This window comes from Dipodomys merriami, unplaced genomic scaffold (assembly GCF_024711535.1).
Source record: "Dipodomys merriami isolate MVZ:Mamm:240054 unplaced genomic scaffold, mDipMer1.0.p SCAF_9, whole genome shotgun sequence".
In the NCBI taxonomy this organism is placed as follows: domain Eukaryota; kingdom Metazoa; phylum Chordata; class Mammalia; order Rodentia; family Heteromyidae; genus Dipodomys; species Dipodomys merriami.
This window is the reverse complement of record NW_027206512.1, coordinates 37,635,189-37,660,535: the sequence shown is the minus strand read 5'-3', so window position 1 is coordinate 37,660,535 and position 25,347 is coordinate 37,635,189. Positions and strand designations below refer to the sequence as shown.

The window sequence follows — 25,347 nt, the reverse complement described above, 5'->3', positions numbered from 1 at the left end:
AGAAACACATGAGGAAATGTTCATCATCCCTGGTGGTGAAGGAAATGCAAATAAAGACAACCCTGAGATACCACCTTACCCCAGTCAGAATGTCCCACATCCACAAATCAGCCAACGACAAATGCTGGAGGGGATGTGGAGAACGAGGAACGCTATTACACTGCTGGTGGGAATGTACACTCATACAACCACTTTGGAAAGCAGTCTGGAGGGTCCTTAGAAAGCTAAAGATTGACCTCCCTTACGACCCAGTCATACCACTTCTAGGCATCTACCCTGAACAACAGGAACCAATATACAAGGACACGTGCACCTCCATGTTTATTGCAGCACTGTTCGCAATAGCTAGGATATGGAAACAACCTAGATGCCCCACCACAGATGAATGGATCCAAAAATTGTGGTATCTATACACAACGGAATATTATGCAGCCATTAGAAATGACAAAATAATGGCATTTGCAGGGAAATGGATGGAGCTAGAAGGAATCATGTTGAGCGAGGTAAGCCAAGAACGAAGAGACAAACAGTACATGGTCTCCCTGATAAGTGGATGATGAATCCAAAAGGTTAGGTGATATGACAAAACTAACAGGACTTAAGAAACAAAGAACTCCCACTCATCTGGTTGAACCACTACTAAATATCCCCATGCTGCTGATCACATATATGGTATATAACATATGAGCACCGTTATATATTACAGACTGTGATAGACAATTTGCTCCAGGAAAGTTAGAATGAACTTGTGACTTTAAATGAGCATCATTATTCCACAATACTGTGAATTTCTGGAAATTAAGTAATCACTTAATCACGATCAAAAAAAAAAAAAAAAAAAAAAAAGAACCTTGGGGAAGGGAGGGAGGGAGGGGATGGTAGGGGGAAAACAATGGAGGGGGTAACAATGTTCAAGAGGAAGTGGAAGTGTACTCATTACCTCACTCATGTAACTGTAACCCTCTGTATAGTATCTCTACAATAAAAAAAATTAAAAAAAAAAAAAGACTACCAATTAGTTTTATGTTTTACATTCGCTATTTATCATCATAAACACATTCTATATAACAAAACCAAATTACCTATCTAAATGTCATATATGAAATACAACTTCTTTCTTTAGGCTCCTTTTTCTTCCTAAACCACATAATGCCCATGACTAGAAATGTAAAGAACCTATTTGAATGATATATAACTTTTTAAAGACTGTGAACTTACAAAAAATCTTTCAAAATTAATAAAAGCACTCATAGACTAGTACCAACATTGCATAGTAAAAATTCTAAGATGACACTGACATGATGCATTTTTATTTTCACTATCCATTTCATTCAGATGTAAGTTCCTGAGTTCAGAGCCTGCAACAATGCCAATGCACAGCAGGCATTCTAATGCTCATGAATGAATGCACATAACTCATCATCTGTCTGAAAACTATTTGCACTTGACAATTAAGTCTCACCTTTATTAAATCATCTCATTCCTCAGCTATAACTGCATAATTAGTACATGCTGAAATGCAGCCTGCAGGCTTAGGAAGAGAAATGAAGCAGAAGTAACAAGGGATAGAAGTAGCTAAATGACAGGCTGACTATAGTTAAAGCTAAAAACCCATACTTAACCTGATTCCCATTCAGCTGCATCTTGCTAAAAAACTTCATATCTCAGATGGCATATGAAAGGAAAAAAGAATAAGGAAGACTGACAGGTACAGGCAGGAAAGCCCCAGGCAGCTAAAAGAAGTATAATTAAGTTTGAGGTGTTTAGTTTATGCACGTCAGAATTGGAGAGGTAAGATCCTAAATGAAGAAACCAAAATATGGAGACACAGTGATCAAAGGATTCAGAAATACAGATTGCAAAGACAGTACTTACCTGCTTTAGAACTTCAACTAAAACTAAACAAAAAATGAAATCTACTGCTAAGTCCCGTCTTTCCAGAAGATAATCTCTTTCTCGTTGCTGTTCATCTCTGAAACAAAAATCCCAAATTAGTATTACAACTGAGTTTTAGGTCATGATAGTTAACTGTGTTCTGAGCTTGCTTGATACAGATTAGTAGGATGTTTTTTTTTTAAATAATCGAAGTAATGTACACAACATGTTCTTTCATTTTAGACACTGAGTATTTACAAATCACTTCTCTATTGTATCTATAAGAAATCAAACCTAATCTAAAAGACTTAGAAAGAAGAAAACTATTTTAAATTGCTTTAGAAAAGGTAGCATTGCTCCAGCTTAAAATTAAGAATAGAAACTAGAGTTCTAACTCTTTGGAGGTGAAAATATAGTAATAACTACAAACCTAAGTTGAAAAGTCACAAATAGCATCTACGAAACTCAATGATGCTAAATTATGGGCAACTGCCTGAATACCATAGCTGTTATATGCCACCCAAAGTCTTTCTGAAATATCTGAAGATGCAGAAGACAAGTTCTAGGATCTGAGGCCAAAAGATTATCTAGGTATTTTTTTCTTATTGTATCACAATTGCTTCCTTCATAAACTATGTGAATAGGACCTTCATAAACTATGTGAATATGTCCCTATGACTGTTAAAGCTCCTATGATGGAGCTACTTGGATGGCACTGTGAAGAATAATTTTCACATAGCTATTACTGGGGATAGGCACTGCAGGGGTCCATTTAGTTTAATTGGTACTTCTTGATTTGTAATTTAAGTATGAATCTTCCTTCCCTATTTACTACCATTTTCACAACAAAAGTAAGCCTTGCTCTTTGCTTACAAACCAAAGAACAACCTTCAACAGATAACATTATTACTTTCTTCACCAGAGGTGTTCAGATTTGAGGTAAAACAGTGGAAAAAAATCCACTTACCCCTTAGACTTTGTGCTAGAGCGAGGCCTGTACTCATAAGATTCATCTTCAGTTCCATTTTGTCGTCTGTACCAGTCAAACAAGGTGCGAAGTAAGGAAGGGAGACAGTGCTCTGCTACTGAGCTCATAGAGCTTATCAACTGAAACACAGACACACCAGAAAATAAAATACAGCATCAAATGTAGTGTAATAACTCTACTGAGCTCATAGAACTCATCAACTGAAACACAAGACGCACCAGAAAATAAAATACAGCATCAAATGTAGTGTAATAACTCTACTGAGCTCATAGAGCTCATCAACTGAAACACAAGACGCACCAGAAAATAAAATACAACATCAAACGTAGTACAATAACTCTACTAGATATCATTTGGAAATGAGTAAGCATAGCAACTCAAATGTAGTAACTGTGCTTAAAAAATAAAATGAGAGCCAGGATAGATACATAATAAATTAAAGAGAAAGATTCAACCACTAATAACTTTATCCAAAACCATTCAGCTGATCTTAGTGGCTTTCAAACTTTTTTTCACCTTTATATGCCACTCACGTGTGTAAAGCTACACCCATCAGCAACAACTCTGACAGTGCACCTAGGTACTTATGGCAGAACTCTTAGGAATACAATGTGTAAACAATATCCACTTCTTGTCTCATCAGTTTCTCAGTACTTATGTGAACAAAAGATACCGAACTGTTGTCTTTATCTGCCTAAAGTAACTACTATTCAAGGGCTGATGACTGTTCTTTATCTTGAAGATTCCAACTGAAAACTCTCTCTTCAAAAGTGTTACTGTACTAATTTAATCCACTGCACATAAAATTAATGTTTTTAAATCATCATGCATTGCTACTGACTTATTTGAAAACTATAATGCAGGTTGTACAAATATTTAAGACTCTGTAAGCTCTATGACCTTAGGAAGAGTCTTTTAATAAAGATAAGTCATTATCTTTAGAAATCAAACATTTTAATTCCCTAATATTTCATATTCTGAATAACTTCCAAATAACTCAAATAACTTCATCCAAAAAATATAAGAAAAGAACAAAGTAATTTATTTGATTATATTGTCTTTGGGTTTTTTATTTTGGTTACTTCTGCCTTCCCTTACTCATTCATTTATTATTTTACCATAATTTATATAGTTTATAATACAAGGAATTAATGCTATTTAACTGTATTTTGAAAATTGTATTTTATTAAAATAAACAGAAATGGGCTAGGAAGGTGGCTCAGTGGTAGAGTGCTTGCCTTGCAAGCATGAGGCCCTGGGTTCGATTCCTCAGCACCACATAAGCAAAAAGAAAAAAAGCCAGAAGTGGCGCTGTTGCTCAAGTGGTAGAGCTCTAGCCTTGAGCTGAAGAGCTGAGGGACAGCACCCAGGCCCAGAGTTCAGGCCCCACAACCGGAACTAAAAAAAAGAAAGAAAGAAAAGAGATAAAATAAACAGAAATACTCAAAGGAAATCCCCTTTAAAACCTAAAAATAAAAGAACAATGAAACATTTGCTACTGAAAATACTTACCAAGACAATTTACCTTACATGAGGAAAACATCTATAAGACATGATCATTCATAGTTTTTGATAGTTAATATAGGGAGAAAAATAGAAAATTTCCTTTATGTGTCTAATCTGAATTTGAATCATGATTCTTCATTGATTAATGAAGTGTATTCAACATGTGAATAATCTAAGGTTTGAGAAGCATTGCCTAAAGTGATCTGATTATAAAAAAGAACTTGGGACTGGAAATGTGACTTAGTGGTAGTGTGTTTGCCTTTCATGCATAAAGCCCTGGGTTGGATTCCACAGTACCACATACACAGAAAAAGCTGGAAATGGCTCTGTGGCTTAAGTAGTAGAGCACTATTCTTGAGCAAAGGAACTCAGGGTCAGCGCCTAGGCCCTGAATTAAAAAGAACTTGTCTGCCTGTTTCTAGTTCCTTTGGAGATTGGGGTTGGCTTGCTTAGTGTGTGTCAGCATATCACCTGGAGAGCTGCAGTAAACACAGGAACTATACTGTCATATATCACTTAGTGGTTCTGACATGGTAGAACTTGAGGGTGGGGGTTCCTGGGAAAATGGTATTTAAAGGTACATTCCACTAATTAATCCTAAGTAGTTTTATTAATCCAGAACAAGGACTTCTTTTTTAAGTATATTTATTTTTTGTTTATGTGGTATCAAGGAATCAAACTTAGGGCTGATTCATACATTCTATATCTAAGCCACATTCTCAAGCCCAGACTTCTTTTCCTCAAGATACAGTTTGAGTAATGTGGCCAGGAATACTAGGTGACAACAGAAAGCTAATCTAGGTTTTTGATTATTTCAAATAATCAACATATAATACAATAACTATGATAAAACAGTATTTGAACCAGCATATAATCTCAGCAGGGGAAAAATACTAATATTAGAGGATGTGCCACATGAATTTTTAGATATTTAGAAGCTTTCTGAGAAATTTCAAAGGCATATTATTAAAAAGATTAATGATGAGGGGCTGGGAAGGTGGCTCAGTGGTAGAGCGCTTGCCTTGCATGCCTGAGGCCCTGGGTTCGATTCCCCAGCACCACATAAGCAAAAAAGAAAAAAAGCCGGAAGTGGCACTATGGCTCAAATGGTAGAGCGCTAGCCTTGAGCTGAAGAGCTGAGGGACAGCGCCCAGGCCCAGAGTTCAGGCCCCACCACTGGACCAAAAAAAAAAAAAAAGAAGAAGAAGAAGAAGATTAATGATGAAAAGTAAAAAGTTCTAAAATGCTAAGTGAATTAAGATTAATAAAGTATATAGCTTATTCTATTACCTGCTTAAAAATAAGCAAACACTAGCTGAGCACAAGTGGCTCATTCCTGTAATCCTAGCTACTCAGGGGACTAAGATTTGAGGATTGTGGTTCGAAACCAACCTGGGCAAGAAAGTCCATGAGACTCTGATCTCCAATTAATCACAGGAAAAAGAATGACGCTCAGCTCAAATGGTAGAGTGCTAGCATTGAGCAAAAGAAGCTCAGGGACAGTGCCCAGGCCCAGAGTTCAAGCCCTAGAACTGGCAAAAAATAAATAAAAAGAAACTATTAATTCTAAAAGAATCTACTTAATAAGGATACATGGGATCATGAAATAAAAGAATTTTTTTTTCCGGTTGTTGGTCTTGAGCTCTGGGCCTTGGCGCTGTCTCTCAGCTCTTCAGCTCAAGGTGAGCACTCTACCACTTAAGCCACAATGCCACTTCCGGTTTTCTGGTGCTTAATTGGAGATAAGAGTCTCATGGAGGTTCCTGCCCCAGCTGTCTTTGAACCACGATCCTCAGATCTCAGCCTTCTGAGTAGCTAGGATTACAGGCGTGAGCCACCAGTGCCCAGCAAAAGAAATTTCTTAATGTGAGACCATTGGAACAGACCATTATATTACACAATTTCCTTCCAGGAAAATATCTCCCATCTTCCCTCCAAAACAAAAATTGCTATACCTGGTCAAACTGAAGATCTTCACCCCTCTGAAGAGATCTGGACAATAACTTTTCCTACAATTAAAAAAAAAGTGTAAATACGAAATAGTAGAAATCTTCCATATAATAAGCAGTTTAGATGTAAGAATTGATTGTGCCTTTGTTCCATGTGTAATTAGGTTGTTTTAGATACGTGAACTTCCACCTTGCTGAATCACAGGACTAGGATTCAAACTTCCCACACAGGCCATGCTCTAACAGGAGTGGCTGAATCACAAGATCAAGTTCAACAGTTCTTAGATTGATTACAAGTTAAAAGCTCAACAAAGGTCTTGTTTAGATTGGAGTTCAAAAGTTGCCAGTATGTTTTATTATTCAGTTGATTCATTCACCTAGTATTTAGAGGACAACAGCCTCCCACGACAATAGGAGCTAGGCTCACAGCAGCCAGATGACTGACTTGGCAGCTGGCTTTAGCACCATCAGGTAAATGGTCTTAAGCTAAAATTTGAGCTCTCTGTGTATTCATTTCCTCATATGAAAAAATAAGCTAGCAATATGCTAGCTTTAGGTAAGATGAAAAAAAGAGGATAACAAGAAGTAGTCCATTTGTCTCTATGCACTGTAACAATTCGAAAATGAACACTATCACCTTCTGAAACTTACTAAAAACTAGCTAGACTGCCTGGAACTATCACCTTAGAAAAGCAGCTTATTTCATCAAAAATTACTCTCATTATGATATGATTTAGATGTAGGCCTGCTGCCAAGTCAATTCTTCTTATTTTAACATTCCATCAGTAGCACTATAGGCAAAAAAAAAAAATCTATTCATTTTATGCAGGAACTTTCAACTCTCAACAATTTTTTTAAGTCTTGAAAGTAAACTCTGAACTCAGCCTATCATATACCGAGTCTTTACTCTATACTGTAGATAAGCTCTGTACAACTGGTTTTGTCTTTTTGTTGTTGTTGTATTAACCCAAAGCTTTGTATGTGCATTAGGCAAGCACTCTACCAGGTCAACCTGAACATAAAGTGAAACCCTACCTTCAAATTGCCTCAAGTGGAAAAGGGCTGGGGGTACGGCTATGATAGAGCACCTACCGCCTTGTAAGCACAAGGCTCTGATAGTTCAATTATCCATACCACCAGAAAAAGGAAATTTGGCATTCTCAGATTACAATATAAATGTTTATCTAGTTGTAACTGGGGGGAGAGAATCTGTCAGTTTCTTATGCCAGTACTGGGGACTGAACTCAGGGCCTCATACTCTTACTCAGCTTTTTCACTCATGCTTGTCACTCTCTCACTTCAGCCATACCTCCACTTCTGACTTTGGCTAGTTAACTGGAGATAACAGTCTCTTGGATTTTTCTTCCGAGGCTGGCTTCAAACTTCATGTGATTATTACATTTTAAATATTAAGTTAACTGGATAGTTGAATTTTCCAAGCTTATAGAATTCACAAACTTTATAGACCATGATAATGACAATTTGCCTTGTGAAGGTTAAAATGTGTTTGTGACTTCAACTAAGTATTACTATCTCACAAAACTGTGAAATTTATGTAATCACTTAATCTCAATAAAAAAATTGTAAAAGTAAAAAAGAGATACCAGAGAATTGGTACAGTATTATTTCTGGGTATAGTGGTAAGGGTGTTTCCAAAAAAGATGGACAATTACAATCTGTGCAATGAGGAAGGAACATTCCCTTTTCCAAGTGGAGGGTGTCATCCAATCAGCTTATGATATATCCCTATTCAACAGAGTTCAAATTTTCTTCTCTCATTATGACCAAACTTTATTTAAATAAAAAAATCACAAATGTTATGGAAATATAAACATTTCCCCATCTGTATGAGAATCATGTTTTAACTAACTTAAATGGGGCTAGGCAAACTTGGAAACCCAGGCACTTTAATCTGTTAACAAGGAAAGGTTTAGGGCTTGTACCAATCACAGAATCCCTTACAGCTGAACACACTTCGGTTGTTCTGTCCATATAGTCAAACTGTATACCAGTCACATGGGACATGGTGACTATATAATAATACATGCGTCAAATTAACTAGCTCTAAAATTTAACTACAACAGTGAGTAATATTCTTAGGAAGTCCAGCAGAACACTGTTCCTAAAAGCATCTGATCCTTAAAAAAATGCTAAGCTTTTAAAGGTACATTAAAGAAAACTTTGTATCTAAACTGGGAGCTAGGGTGTGGCTGACAGTTTTCTCCCAACTTATTTGATCCCCATTTCACTGTAAATATTAAATGTTAAGATCTTTAATAACTAAAGAAAAAGGCAGTAATAAAGAATGATAACCTTTTCAGAAATTCACTGTTGCCTTACATTTATTACTTTTTATTTCTCAATAATACCATGCTTCCTCAACAATTTCTAAGATTTAATATCTGTATTGAGCTCTTCCTGAAGCAGGAAGAGGAGCTGGTTTTTTCCCCCATGTGAAATGATTGCGCGTGTGTGTGTGTATGTGTGTGTGTGTCTGTGTGTGTCTGTGTGTGTGTCTGTGTGTGTCTGTGTCTGTGTGTATGCATACCTATCCCAAGACTTGAACTCAGGGCCTAGATACAGTCCCTGAGCAATTTTGCAAAGGCTAGCATTCTACAACTTGAGCCACAGCTCCACTTCCAGTGTTTTGTTAAGTCAATTGGAGATATGAACCATAAACTTTCAAGCCTGGGCTGGCTTCAAACTGTGATCCTCAGATCTCAGCCTCCTGAGTAAAGGATTGCAGGTGCGAGACAACAATGCCAGGCTTTTAATTTGAAAGAATGCCCACACTTACCATCCTTACAAAAGCATGCACTTAAATGTATTGCGTTCAGCATAAATCACTAGTAAGAACTTTGTTAACCTCTCAGCTTCATTACAGTGTGGCTCAGGCTGTCCTAATCAAGGAGATATACAGCACTCCCCACTTATTTATGAGATATGTTCTCAAGACTCCAAGTGGATGCCTAAAACCTCAGAGAGCAACAAACCCTAAAAATACTTTCTTTTTCATGTATCAGTTGCAATAATAACAAAATAGAACAATTACCACAATATACTATAAAGAAAGTTACATAATTACTTTATTTCTGGTACTTTCTATGTTTAATATTTTTGGATCATGGTTGACCTACAGTAACTAGGACTAGGGAAAAGAGTCAAAATGGTACTGACTTGTAAGACACAATAATTTTTAAAATGCTGATGGTCTATGTAACTTACCACTAAAAATAAGACATATTACTATCTACAGTGACACATTTATATTAAGACTTATACTAATGTTATATGTTATGCTAATAACATAGTGGCATTTTTTTCACAGAAAAACCAAAATGGAGTAAGTGCAAAAATACCATTAGGAGCTGGAAAAAAAAAACCAAAATATATTATCATTTATTGAAACAATATAAAACTGCTAGAAAGAATAAGACTAATTTATATAGGATGATTTACATAACCTTTAGTAGAACTATTTCTAATTTTCACATGGTTACTATTTTCATTATAATATAAAAATAAATGATTCTAACGTATACAATCCTTTACATTCTAATTTGTTCTATACTTGTGTATACACAGCTATCAATAACAGCAGATAAAAGCAGGAGAACTTATTGAAAAGATTTTTAACAGTACAAAAACAATGATACTGAAATATGAAGGTAAACTGGAATTAAAGATGGCAGGCTGAACACACATAACCACATTCTCCCCACTAAGATGATAGTAATATAACTTTTATAATAACAAAATCAAAAGTTCAATGAGAAAGAGAAGGTAAAGTGAGCAAGAACACAATTAACTCACCGGGTGCCAGTGGCTCATGCCTGTAAACCTAGCAACTCAGGAGGCTGACATCTGAGGACTGAGGTTCAAAATCAGCCCAGGCATAAAAGTGCCCATGAGACTCTTATCTCCAATTAACCACTCAAAAACCTGAAGTGGTTCTGTGGCTCAAGTGGTAGAGCTCTAGCCTTGAGTACAAAAGAAACTCAGCACTCAGGCCCTGAGTTCAAGCCCCACAACCAACAAAGAAAATAAAAACAAAATTAACTCATCTCACTAAACAATTATTCCTAAATAGATAAAAGAAAACACAAAAGTGTGTTGATATCCTTGGTAACCACTCATATACAGAGTGCTCATCGTGGCTGGCACAGTTTTAGGCTCTCGGGACACAGCCATTAGCAAACTGGACACAATCCCTAGACTCTTGGTCCTGACGGCTTAGTAAGAGAGCTAAGGGACTGTATGTTATGTTAGACAGACAGTAAGACAGGAAGGTGGAATGGGAACTGAGACTTCAGGAGAGAAAATGACAGGAAAAATTCAGGAAAATGACATTTGAGCATAACCACTGAGACATAAGCTTGGCCCACAGAGAGTAAAGATAGCCCAAGTGATGCACAGCAATCCCAGAAGGCTCTCGCATTGGAGAAGTTAGGTCTCTGTAAGGATAGGAATAGTGAGGATAAAAATAAGGGAGGTTGAAACACTGTTACAAAAAAATTGTTTAGGAGAGATTTAGAATCTACCATTCCTTTTATCCAAGCTGACAATCTCTTCATCTTACAGAGGTATTGCCTTTCTTAAGGCAGTAAGTTCCAACTAGGCGATGTAACAACTGAAAATGAGGAACAACACTGAAGAAAGTAAGGTTTAAGGCTGGGAAGGTGGCTCAGTGATAGACTGTTTGCCTTGCATGCATGAGGCCCTGGGTTTGATTCCTCAGCACCACATAAGTAGAAAAGACAGGGAAGTGGCGCCGTGGCTCAAAGTGATAGAGCTGAAGAGCTGAGGGACAGCGCCCAGGCCGAGTTCAGGCCCCACCACCAACAAAAACAAAATAAGAGAAAGTAAGGTTAAGAAAAACGTATATACTAAAATCCCTAGTTGTCTTCTGCCTCTAGCCCCTGATTACGCTTGCTAGCAGTCAATGACTAAACTCTCCCATTCTGGGTAGTACAAGAACATCTCAGGGTACTTAGACTAAAAAAAGAGCTGAAATTGCTTGTCCAGATTAGACAATGGAAACCACATCAGAAATCTCTTCCAGCCAAGTGCCAGTGGCTGACGCCTGCAGTCCTAGCTGCTGGGGAAGCTGAGAGCTGGGAATCGTGGTTTGATATCAGCCTGGACAGCTAAGTCCATGAGACTCTCATCTCCATTAGCACCCCCAAAAGCCAAAAGTGGAGTCTCAGGTGAAAGAGGCCCAATCTTTAGCCAAAAAAAAAAAAAAAAAAGCTAAGGGAGAGCACTCAAACCCTCAGTTCAAGCCGCAGTGTGTGGGCACGCACTCACAGGCAGGCACACACACACACACACACACATATGCGCGCACACACGCACACACACGCGTGCGCGCGCGCACACACACACACACACACACACAGCTCACTCTTAAAATATAACATGAAAAAATTGCAAGCAGAAGACAAAACTAATGAGAAAATTCTGCCAAGCTGGTCACACAGGAAAAAAAAATTCTTTAAAAATACATACGATTTAATACTCTCAAAAAACAAAGTTAATTGTAGAGTTTTTAAAATGCTGGGGCCTACCGGCTACTTAGGTCTAGATGATCAGGTGATTGGTTAAAGCCATTTTTCTACCTTCTTTTCTAGTCCTTGGCAATCTACAAGATTAATAGGCTATCAAGTTTTTACCTGGATCATTGCCCAAGATCGATCCATCTCCTTTTAGGAAGAACCTAAAGTATTGAATTGCATAGTTTCCAAGGTGCAATTTCAATCAATGATTGCCCTTCCTCAGTGCTCCTTCTAAAATGAAGCTGGGCTAAATATCAAGCTCAGCTAATCTTCGGCTTCCTTTGGCCTCCTTAACCTCCTTTTATTATGGTTTCTAATAAGGGAATAAAAAAGCCAATTCTCTCATTTTAGTGACAGATTAAGTTCTTTCAGCAAAAGCCACTGACATTTGTGCTTCTAAGTGTTTCTGTAACCCGCTATCCTGATGGAACATGAGCCCTCCAATCTCCTTGTACCTGACAAGCTTTGGATGCTGTTGATTTTGAAGTGACTCTGCAATACTATCGTTTGAGAACTCAAGAGAACTCTTTGAATGACTCTAAAGGGTGATAAGCAGAATAAATTTCAAAATAAATAAAATCATAATGGAGGCCTATAAACCTGTAATATAAACACTGCCACAATATTAGATTAAGTGTATCTTCACTATCTAGATGCTATAGATTTCCAATCTACCCAGACCCGGATATAAATGAAGACAAAGCTGACAGAGTTCTGACCTAGATAAGGAGTTGCTGTGGTGTATGGAAGTACAAAGGCTGAGCATCTGCAAAATTTGACCAGGATTTGGGAATTTTCCTGCTGTGTCAGAAAGGATATGCAGAAGTGCCTCTTCTCTCCAAGATAGACGATGGGACAGACACACTGAGGTACTGCTGCAACCCACACCACTACTGCCCATCATTTTGGAATTGTATCTTAACAGATATCTCTGAAAATACCTGTTAAATGAATAAAGTATTGTAGCATAAACTATTCAAAAGGAACTGAGAAGTTTGATAGACAAATGATACAGACTCTGGTTAGAACAACAGAGTGAATGCCACAGCAGTGCCTTTTAAGGCTGAATTCAACATAAACTACAAATCTTCAGCCTTCCCTTTCCTAAAAGTATCTACAGCATGGGCTATGCTGCAGGGATCAGGTGTCCCTGGCATCAAGTAACACATCATGTGTACATGTATGTACATATATGTATATATGTACATCATATGTGCATATAAGCATGCACCATGTACAATTACTATATGGTCATTATAGATACATAATACACATTATGGCAAAATAAGTATTTAGATTAACTAGGACCACTATGAAACATTTAGAAGAAATAAGTGAAGTTGTAAAAAAAAAAAAAAAAAAGAAGAAGACAGGAGTTAGAAAAATTTTCAGGCCGGGCGCAGGTGGCTCAGGCCTAATAATCCTAGCTACTCAAGAGGCTGAAGTCTAAGGATCACGGTTCAAAATCAGCCCGCGGAGGAAAGTCTGTGTGAATCTTATCTCCATTAAACCACTAGAAAACCGGAAGTGGCGCTGTGGCTAAAGTGGTAGAGCACTTGCCTTGAGCTGAAGTGCTGAGGGACAATGCCCAGGCCCAGAATTCAAGCCCCACAACAGACCAAAAAAGAAAAAAAATGCAGTTGCAAGAAACATACATATGTACTCATATACATGTGTGCACATACAATAGGACAAAAGTATATGCAAAAAATATTTTAAGTATCATGACAAATTAGGGTAACCCGGAAATACCTATCAAAAACTTGAATTTACTCCTATGATAATGAGTAAGAGGTCTGAAGAAGAGGTGACAATATTTGTCTTGTACATGAAATAAAACCCACTGAGTGAAAGGATATGGAATGGAGAGGGGCCACCTTGTGGCTTGTGGCTGGTTAGAAGCTTGTGCGCTACCTCATATGATAGAGCCTGAGCTAATAAACATGGACGAGAAGAAAAAAGGAGAATGATTTTAAAATTTAGGTAATCTCATTCCTATTTTCTCTTAATTCTTTCAGATTCTTTACATTTCAAAATTAAAATTTCTTTATAGTCTATTTAATACTTGAAAACTGATAAGACCAAACTGCAATGTCTTCAAAATGTGTTATGCACAAGCAGAAAATCACTGCAGCTGGGTGAGGGATCCTGGGTGTTGGTAGATATTCCTAATTTTTCTGTATTTTCAAACATCATAACATATTTTAATGTTTATTTTTAAAACTGTTTTCCTTTCTTAGGCTACTGGAGCAATATATCACATACTTAAAGAGACCATTAAAAAAGAAAATCAAAGTTTTGTGGATTAAGTGCATTTATGATTAAAACATCATTATTTGGTCATGTCTTTCTGATTTTGTAACTTTGTTTGGTGCTAATACAGGACTTTAAGTCAGGGCCTCATGCTTGCTCTCCCTTGGCTTTTTTGTGTATAATTGGTACTCTACAACTTGAGCCACACCTTTACTTTTGACTTTTTGCCGGTCGAATAGAGATAAGAGTCTCAAGGATTTTTCTTCTCAGGCTGGCTTTGGACTACAATCTTCAGATCTCAGCCTCCTGGGTAGCTAGGATTAAAAGTGTGAACCACTGGTATCCAACATTACAATTATTAGTTCTAAAACAGAATTTTATATTGTGCGCATGCTGTAAATATATTGGTGTAAAAATCAATAATTTATAATGCAATATATAATGATGTGCATAGTTTTGAAATGAACATTTGGCCAATGATTTAGTTATCTACCTTAAAGAAATAGATGCTCTCCTCAGTATAATACCTTAATGATCAGAAAGAAGCTCACCTTTACAAACAGTAATTTTAAGTCTTGCTTCACTAAGAAAATTAAGAAGTAACAATAGTTTCTTCAACTAGGATATCATCTCCCCTCTCTTCTATCCTGTGAGGAAGCACATAGTCCCTGAAGTTACGATTACAGTATTGTGCCCATTCCTCACGCTGCCAATCAAGGCTGTGGACTTCAGACAAGCAAGGTATCTTCTGAGTCTCAAGTTAGTAAACACCTTACCCTAATCCAGTTGCATAAGGAACAAATTGATTTCATCTGTTACATCCTCATCTTCATCAGCATCAATGCCCATCTTTCCCCATGCACTGTCATCTTGGTACATAACACGTCTACTCCCTTCAAACCCAGAATAACTTACTTACACTGCCTCTTTCCTTCTTTCTTTCTTCCTTCCTTCCTTCTTTCTCTTTCTTTTTTTGATCTGTTATGGGGCTTAGAACTCTGGGCCTGGGCGCTGTCCCTCAGCTCTTCAGCTCAAGAAGAGCACTCTACCACTTGAGCCATAGTGCCACTTGCAGTTTTCTGGTGGTTTATTGGTGATAAGAGTCTCACCTGCCCCTTTGAGTTCAATATAAATGATGCCAAAATCAACATTTTTTAATTCATCTGAGTTCTCAAAAGGAATTTTCAACTACCACAAAATTCCATATTTTTGGTTTACCAGTAAGTCAAGCTAATGCATATGAATGAAATGTCGTACTCACTTTTTCTACCTAAAACATCCCTGTTACCTTTTATCTGTTTTAACACTGTAAACCATCTTTAACTTTCACTCAAAATGCCACTCCTATTTGATACTTGTTAAGTTCTATTGATTCTAGTTGTCATTTCTCTTTCTTCTGCATTAATGCCTGAGTTAAATTTTCTTTTATGCCATCCTGAACTATACACAATAAAGAGCCTTTGTCTTCAATCTCTTCTCCTTTATGTCTAACCACTACATTACCCCTCAGAGCAGTATTTACAGATCTTCAGAAGCTGGCCTAAGCCTTTGTTTCTTCCTTTTCTTCCTCTTTTCTTTCTCTTTCTTCCTCATGCATTACAAGTGTAAAAATATGCCACTGGTTTCTTACAAACTCGAATATAATCTTAGGAACAACTTTCAGAATATTCTAGATTTTCTTTAATTTCCTCTTATGTTTTAACTGGTCTCACAATTCTCACTGGTAAAGTCTATTTTCTGTTCTTTCGTGACCTGCAGCAATCTATCAAAGTGGATTCTAAAGTCATTGTAGTTTCCGGATCACCACTTCACTCTTAACCCATCCTTCAGTATATTTTTTCAAGTCACATTATTTCCTTTGAAAATTTTTGTTAATGCAAAAGTCAAAAAAAATTTAGATTTATAGGTCAGCTTTACTCACCAAGGGTTCAGCCATTACAACTTCAATTTTCTTTTCAGCTTGAATGGCAAATTCTGCAAAGAGGCTCTTGATGACATATTCACCAGGCTTGACATCAGGGTCAATCGTAATGTTTGACATGATGATATTCCTTTTTCCCCAAGTGGAATGAAAGTTAGAAGAAGCACAGTATTTGTTTACTTTGCTCACTGCTGAAGCTAAAAGTAAAAGAAACAAAAGAATTCTACATTAATAGATGGATAAGACCGCTACCTTATTTAATATGCAGCCTGCTCTGAACTCCACCTTAGACCACCAATATCAATTTCCTACCTACTCCATGTTTCTCTATTACGCTTGCCACCTAACACACTGCCAAGTATATCTACATTGCAGTTTATTATGTACTGGGGTCTTTTTCCCCCCTACACTTGTATGGTGAGTTGCAAATGAAACTACAGTTTCTCATTTGTCCAAGTAACTAGAACAATGCCTGGAATACAGCAGATGCATAAGAAATACCTATTGAGAATATGGATTAGAATCTAATAGGTGAGTGCAATGGAGGACATAAAACAAATGTGATTAAAAAGAAAAGGAATAGGATTGAAAGATCCAAATATTATTACTTTGGAAAGCTTGCTCATAAAAGAATTCATTCAACACGGATCCTAAATAATAAAAAAGAGTCAGCAAGGCAAAGAACTGAGAATAGACAGCACAAGACTGCTCATGGTTGTTTGAGAAACAAGAAAATCAAGGGAAGAAACAGGGGTAGGATCATTTGTCAGAATGTAAATTATAAGAATCCTTTTAGGATTCATTAATGAAATTCATTTTATTTCTAAATGCAACTGATATTGAGTGGAAAGTATTAATGTGGAGACAAACAGGATCTGATCTCTCTTTAAGATTTCTCTCTCTTCCCTGGAGAATGGTTTTGAAGAGGGCAAACAAAATTGAGGGTACCTTATAGAAATCCAGGTGAGATGATCAAAGCCTAGGCTAAGAGGACAAGGTACAACAAAGAAGAAAAAAGATCTGACGTTTGTCATCTGTTAGGGAATTAGGTATCTAGGGGAGGTAATGATGGCTCATGGAATCTTATTTGAATCATTCAAATGATTGTAGTGTCTGTCATCTACTCAAATGGGGATAGTAGTATCTGGCAAGTACTAAGTTGCACTAGACTTGGTAGGAAAAGAGCACACACATCACTGCATGTTATAAAGTTTTACCCCTATCTCTTAACTGTTGCAGAGTATGAACCCTCCCCTCCATCCTCCAACTTCACCCTGTATGATCTCCTTTCGCCTAGTATACTTAGAGTATTAATGGGAAAGTCACAAGTTGATACTTCATCTCAATCTAAATTCCAGTTACTACCTTTTTCATACAAGTAACCACAAGTAACCTTCATCCTTGAAGGGAAGACAGAACGTAATTATTCAAACATTGAATTTCTTTGTATATATGTAATGAAAGGACAATATATTTGTTCAAAATACATAAATTCAAAACTTACAATAAAATTTTCTATTAAAAAATCTACTCTATCCAATATGCTATGTAGATATACAGAAATCTGTAAAAAAAATCTAAAGATCATTGCAAACTGTTCATCTTAAAAAATTATTTTTTTCACTCCAAGTTAAATGTATTATGTATTATATTCTAGAACCAAAACTGTATAATAAAAAAATTCAAAACAAAAATTCACAGTTCTTCAAACACAGTGAACATTATTTTACACAATGACATGTTTGTTTACTCTGTATCATGATCCAACATTGTGTATTATTAAGGAGGGAATTCTGTTAACAAATGTCATTGTGGAAAAAGATATCTTAAAAAAATGTTTTCAGTTATTTGGGGTTGTTAAAAGAACTACTGAGACATTATCAAATAATCTGCCTTTGCTAACTTCTACTTCCTTAAAAATTAAGCATAAGCAAATATCTTGAGGTATAATATATTTACCAACAAAGACAAAGTTGTAGGAAATCTTTACTGAATTACTGTCCAAAGCAGAAAAGTTTCAGGTTTGAAAATTCAAATACAAACATTTTTCTTACCAAAGTTACAATTATTTGTTTTCATATTATTTCTTAGTAGGTATTAACACATGTTTGTTATATTTAGTAATACAAAAATGTAACAATAAACATGTCTACTGATAGTAATGTCATGGCACTAAACAATCTAATCACATAGGATGGAATTAGCAAAAATTAATAGAATGGTACATAAATATTTAAAATGCCATTTTAAAAATGCCTGATGGCTTCGGTAAATGTTCAAAGTATAGTGTTTGATGCCAAAAAAAAACAACTTCAGAATAACACATCAAAACAATGAAATGTGTACAAAACCAAAATAACGGGCAGAAAAAAATATTTGCAGCATAGAATTAAAGAGTTAACTATATTTATTTTCTCTTTTAACAGCTTTTTATCATTGTAAAGGGGATGTACAGAGGGTTTATAATTTATAAGTCAGGTACTGAGTACATTTTTTTTTTGGCAAGTCCTGGGGCTTGAACTCAGAGCCTGGACACTGCCCCTGAGCTTCTTTTGCTCAAGGCTACCACTCTATCACTTGAGCCACAGCACCAGTTCTGGCTTTTTCTGTTTATGTGGTACTGAGGAATTGACCCCAGGGCTTCACGCATGCTAGGCAAGCACTCTACCACTAAGCCACATTCCCAGTCAATGGGTACATTTTCTTTTGTCTTTTTCTGGGGGGAGGGGGGAGGGGGTCCGGTTGTGGGGCCTGAACTCTGGGCCTGGGCACTGTCCCTCAGCTCTTCAGCTCAAGGCTCTACCAGTTGAGCCACAGCGCCACTTCCGGCTTTTTTTCTTTTTGCTTATGTGGTGCTGAGGAATCGAACCCAGGGCTTCATGCATGCAAGGCAAGCGCTCTACCACTGAGCCAACTTCCCGGCCCCAGGTACATTTTCTTTTGAAGTGTTACCTCTTCCCTTATTTTCTCATACACAAAGCATTAGTGGAGATGGACTAAAGAAATACAAACATTCTCAAATTGAAAACAGAACAATTTTAAAAGACAGAACAAACCAAATTAGAATTTAACCTCATTAATACATTAAAGACAATCATCAAATATTCTATTTCCTTTATCAAAATTTTCCATTCCGACTTCATATTTCAGTATACTGTCCCGCTTTGGTAAGGGTATTGTTTTTTAAATGTTCTGGAGAGAAGCCAAGAGAAATCACCTTAAGCAGAAAGAATAGTTTCCACATAATCATATTAATTTTATAACACTTTACTACTTGAATTAAATATCTTATAATGTTAAATAATAATGTTTCTCTCCATGCCACTATAAAATTTGAAAAATGTATGTACCCTTACAAAAGACATAGGTATTAAAGTATAATTCTTAAGAACAAAATTCAGGCACCAAATTAAAAATAGTAAAAAACTCAATGTTGTATTAAACATCCTTGGAATATAAAACTACTAAGTTTTAACTGCTAATAAAAGGAATAAAGAACTAATTACTTAAATTTTTAGCATTTCTATTATTTTTGTTTACGTTTTTCTTAAAATTGTTTTTTTGCAACAGAAAATAAGTATTTTAGGTGGCCTAACACTACCTCACTGTGCTGATTTACTTAATATATTCAATAAAATGATTATATTCTTCATATTTTTTGAACTTTTATATGCTTGAAACCACAATTTAAATCCAGTCAAGAGAAGAGACAAATAAGGACAGACCTATAACCCTTAAAATTATACATGTTTAGGTTTAGAACTTCATAAGAGGGGGCTGACGGGTGCGTTTTCTCTGTCTCCACTATGCCCTACAATGTTCTAAATAAAAGCATCCCTCAAAATATATAAGATTCTCAAAAAGTGGAGTATTTCTGAATCCCTGTAAAAAGATATGGTATGAAAAGATCTCAATGGAGTCTTCTGGAAGCTGCCAAGAAGAGGGGTTCACAGATAAAATTGTTTTGCTGTATAGTCACAGATGTATACCTACATTCATATTACATGAAAATATTTGAGTATAGACTATATAATTCAGAAATATAACAAGGTACTTTACAATTACTTACTATAAATACTACTTATATTGGTTAGCAATGAAAGTATCAATTACCACTTAAACAACAAAATATATGGAGGAGCTCAGTGGTATCCTACTTGCCTAGTAGTATGTAAAAGGTCCTGGGTTTGATTCCCAGCACTACAAACTAATTAACTTAATTAAAAAAGAAACTGCAAGCTGGGCAACAGTGGTTCAAGCCTATAATCCTAGCTACTCAGGAGGCTGAGATCTGAGAATAAAGGTTTGAAGCCAGCCATACCAGGGAAGTCTGTGTAACTCTTATCTTCAATTAACCACCAAAAACTCCAGAAGTGGAGCTGTGGCTCAAGTGGTAGAGTGCTAGCCTTAAGCAAAAGGTGCTCAGGGATAGTGCCTTGGCCCTTAGTTCAAGCCCCAGGCCAAGCACACTAATAGTAATCATCATCATCATCATCATCATCATCATCATCATCATGCATAAGGCAAAATAGCCAACAGAAGCAAAATATAAAATATATGCATTTTAAAGGCAAATTCTTGGTTGTTGGTTTTTGTTGTTGTTGTTGTTGTTTTGGTTAGTTGTGGGGTCTGAACTGTGGGCCGGGGTACTGTCCCTGCGCTCTTCAGCTCAAGGCTAGCTAGCACTCTACTACTTGAGCCATAGTGCCACTTCTGGCTTTTTCTGCTTATGTAGTGCTGAGGCATCGAACCTAGGGCCTCATGCGTACAAGGCAAGCACTCTACCACTGAGCCACGTTCCCAGCCCTTTAAAGGCAAATTCTTAGTTTAAGAAAAAAAAAGGAAGGGCTGGGATGTAGCTCAGTGGCAAAGTGCTTGCCTAGCAAGTGCAACGTCCTGGGTTCGATCCCCAGTACCAAAAAAGAAAAGACAAAAAAAGAAAAAAAAGGAATGCACTGATCAAGATATATTGTATTCAGAATCTGCTTTGTTAAATGACAACTCTTTTGTACAACTACTTAAAGATAATAATAATAATAAATTTATGCCAGTGAATTATTTCATGCATACCAAAAAACTGATTCCAGTGTTTCTATAGAAAGAGAAATGACCTAGAATAGACAAAAAATATTGAAGGGGAAGAATAAAGTCCTGACACTACCTGACTTCAAGACATATTATAAAACGACAGTAATCAAGACTTTGTGTTACTGGCAAAAGAATAGACAAACAGATCAATGGAACAGAACAGACAGCCCAGAAATAGACCTACACAAATACAGTCAACTGATCTTTGACAAGGGAGAAAAGGAAGACTTTTCTGAAGAAAGGAGACTTTTCAACAAATGGTGCTAGAACAACAAAACACATGTCGTTTTTAAAAAATAAAGACTCCAGACATAGAATTTTTATCTTCCACTAAGACTAAAAGTAGATCTAAATGTAACTATAAAGTGCAAAATAGTTTCACTCCTAGGAGACAAAAAAAAATCTAGGTGATCTTGGTATAAGCCCACACATTAAAACCATGTTTCATGAAAGAAAAAAATAATTAAGATAGAATTTGCTAAAATAAAAAGTTAAGTTCCACAAAATAATTTAAGAGAATAAAACAAAAATGAGCTGAGAGAAAATGTTACAGGACTGATATCAAAAATACACAGAGAGGGGGCTGGGAAGGTGGCCCAGTGGTAGAGTGCTTGCCTTGCATGCATGAGGCTCTGGGTTCCATTCCTCAGCACCACATAAGCAAAAAGCCAGAAGTGGCGCTGTGGCTCAAGTGGTAGAGCACTAGCCTTGAGCTGAAGAGCTGAGGGACAGCGCCTAGGCCCAGAGTTCAGGCCCCATGCCTGGACCCAAAAAAAAAAAAAAAAAAAAAAGAAAATACACAGAGAGTAAGAAAATTTACCCAATTAAAAAATGGGCACAACCAAGATAAGGACACAAGTGGTTTTTTCTTGCTTGCTATTGTTTCTAACATATTTATAAGGTACCACATGATTTTTTGTTGATGCTTTGTATGTCCCTCCCCAGAGGTATAACCCCTGTTTTCACTGTATTTGATGTTGGTGTAATTTGGGAAGGGGAAGGGAAAAAACAAATTGTTTAAATAGAGATACAGGTTGACCCATTGCAACAATGAGATGTTCAAGACGTACAAGATGCTATGTTGAAAAAACGAACTTTACAATTTAGGTGTGAGGTGGGGGGAATGAGGGGTGTAGTTGTGGAGATGGGAGGGGAAAAAAACAAAGGAGGAGGCAACAATGCTTGATAAGAAATGTACTCATTACCTTGCTCATGTAATTGTAACCCCTCTGTACAGTATCTTCACAAAAATGGACACAAGCTAACTGACATACAGATGTCAAATAAGCATATGCTCAGTTCTATATATATATATTCAGGGGATTATAAACAATGCCAATACCATTACAAGAATGACTCAACTTCAAAAGCACCAAATCCCAGCAAGAATTTGTAGAAATATAACGAAATGTCTTCAGAAAGCTTGCTTTCTTATAATTAAATGCCAAGCCAAGTGGCTCATGCCTGTAATCCTAGCTACTTAGGAGGCAGAGATCTGAGGACCGTGGCTCAAAAACCAGCCTGGGTGGGAGAGTTGATGGGATTTTTACTCTAGCTACCAAAATGCCAAAGTAGAGCTCTGGCTCAAGGGGTAGAATGCCAGCTTTGGGCAAAAACGCTAAGGGACAGTGCCTGGGCCTGAATTCAAGCTCTAGCTCTGGTATACGCATACAAAACAACAATGATCGCAATGCCTCATAAGATCCAGCAATCCTGCTCCTTCACCTGTACCCAAAGGAGCTGAAAAGTTATGTCCACACAAAAACCTCATGTACATGTTTACAGCTGCTCTACTCAGAATTGCCAAAACACAGAGGCAACCAAGATGTTCTTCAGTAGTATCATGAAGCACTATAAAGGTGTTCGTTACCAAGCCATAGAAAGATGAAGGAATGTGAAAACATATATCACTAATCAGAGAAGCCAATGTAAAAAGACTACAACAGTGACATTCAGGGAAAGACAAAACTATGAGGACAATTAAAAGGTAGAAGAAGGAAATGATGAAAAGGCTAAGCAGAGAAGATGTGCATGTATGTATGTGTAGACACGTAGACACGTAGACACGTAGACACGTAGACACGTAGACACACACACACACACACACACACACACACACACACACACACACACACACACACACACACACACACACGAGGCCAGGCCACATAAGAATAAGGGAACTGAGAAGGGATATATATATATGGGAAATCTCTATTTTCTTCTCAATTTTTCTGTAAATTTGAAAGTCTCTAAGATAAAGTCTTTTCATTTAAAAAAAAGAAAGAAAGAAAAAGGAAGAAAAAGAATTGCAAACCTATTCTACTTGACCAGAACCAAGTGCCTGAAAGAAGGTGTATCAAACATAAGTTAAAGCTTGGAACAAGCTCAAAGACAGAAGTTCGGAAAACAAAATGAGTCATGTGTTAACAAGTTAAAAGGAGAAAGGAAAACTCAGTATTAGGGAAAAATGGCAAATTCTAACCCTCCATGGGTTATACCTTTAGTATTGGTAGACCTTTCAACAAATTATCCAAAGAGAGACAGGCTCTTGCCATTGGCCTAGAACTCACAGTCCTCCTGCGTATACTTCCTGAGAGCTGCAATTATAAACATGTGCTACTCACAACTAGAGTTAATATAAAAAAATATTTTTTCCAATATTTAACCAATTTATCTGAGTTCATTTACTGAAAGTCTATCTCTGATTTTAAGATCATGAACTAGGTCCATACTCAAATACACTTTCACAATTTTCTATTCTTTTCATCTCTTCCTTTTGTTGGCACTATGCTTTCAGTTACTGTACCTTTTAATAGGTTTTAACACCTGTTGGCACAAATATTCCCATTTCCTCAACATCTTCAGCTATTGGTATCATTTGTATTTCCATCTTTATGAAAATCTCCACATATTAATTAAAACTGGCATCATTATAATATTAAGATTCTTCATTTAGAAGCCAGCATATCCTCAATTAATTTGTATTCTTTTGTGTACCCAAGGAACAATGTACCTTTCCCTCCCTAGAATATCTATCTGAATCTTATTTTTATTCCTAAACATTTTCCATCTATTTTCTGTAAGTAAAGTCATATCCTCTCCCTATTCAGTTCAGTGCTTTTGCTATGGGTTCAATTCCAACGGGTAGAAAAATCAAACTTTTGCTGTTCTCTGAACAGATGTCCTAAAAACGTTTATTTATCCTAATCTAAACTATTCCTGCTAAAAACTGTTTCTAAACATAGCAGCCCTATGACATCTTTGGCATGCGTTCAATGCTTTTTACTTGAAGTCTACTACAGAAATAACACTTATTATGAAGCATAAGCAAAATGACCTGTCATCTAAATAATCCATTACTCACTCAGCTAGAGAATACCTGAGTTATTATTTTCTGGTACTCTTAGGATAAGCTTTCAAAGCTCAGCAGCTCAGCTAAAAAGTACTCTAAAACCTTAGAAGATAAGGTAGCATTTGAAATTTTCACATGGGAGCTGGTCACCAGTGGCCTACTTCTGTAAGCCTAGCCACTCAGCGGGCTTCGATCAGAGCGTGAAGGTTCCAAGCCTATCCAGGCAGACTCCATCTCCAATATAACCAGCAAAGAAAAAAAGACAGGATGGAAGCATAGTGCCAGCTAGCAAGCAATTCAAGCAAGAGCATGAGGCCATGAATTTAAGTCATGGTCACACATATCTCTCTCTCTCTCTCTCTCTCTCTCTCTCTCTCTCTCTCTCTCTCTCTCTCTCTCTCTCTCTCTCGCCCCCCCCCTCTTTCTCTCCCCCTCTCTCCCTCTCTCCCCTCTCCTTTTCCCTCTCCTTCTAACAAAGGAAAATCTGTGGCAGATTTTTCCTTGTGGAAAAACACAAGTTTAAGAACCTGTTGACGGTGTCCCTGAAATAAGAATTCAAGCACTTGTAATCCTAACCACTCAGGAGACTGAGATCTGAAGACTGCAGTTCAAAGCTAACCTGAGCAAGAAAGTCCATGATACTCTTACCCACAATTAACTGCTAACAAGCCAGAAGTGAAGTTGTGGCTCAGGTGGTAGAGCACTAGCCTTAAGCAAAAGAAGCTCAGGGACAGCACCCAGGCCCAGGGTTCAAGTCCCAGGACCAGCACTACAAATAAAAAGAAAAGGAATACAAAACAAAGAATCCAAGGACCAAAATCTTACAGTCCCTTGACCAGCAAATAAGTGGAGCAAGG

At 36.9% G+C, this 25,347-nt stretch overlaps 1 protein-coding gene across 13 annotated transcripts in view; it reads right to left on the bottom strand.

The window, feature by feature from the left end:
• Fryl (FRY like transcription coactivator) overlaps positions 1-25,347 on the bottom strand; it is a 230,725-nt gene that overhangs the window by 118,206 nt on the left and 87,172 nt on the right. For all 13 annotated transcript variants that reach the window (XM_070012498.1, XM_070012504.1, XM_070012503.1 and 10 more), the window contains 4 exons: positions 16,048-16,244; positions 6,325-6,378; positions 2,843-2,982; positions 1,876-1,972 (listed from right to left, as the gene is read on the bottom strand). In XM_070012498.1, coding sequence (XP_069868599.1) covers positions 1,876-1,972; positions 2,843-2,982; positions 6,325-6,378; positions 16,048-16,167 — 411 coding nt within the window. In that variant the 5' untranslated portion in view covers positions 16,168-16,244. The remainder of the gene's footprint in view (positions 1-1,875; positions 1,973-2,842; positions 2,983-6,324; positions 6,379-16,047; positions 16,245-25,347) is intronic.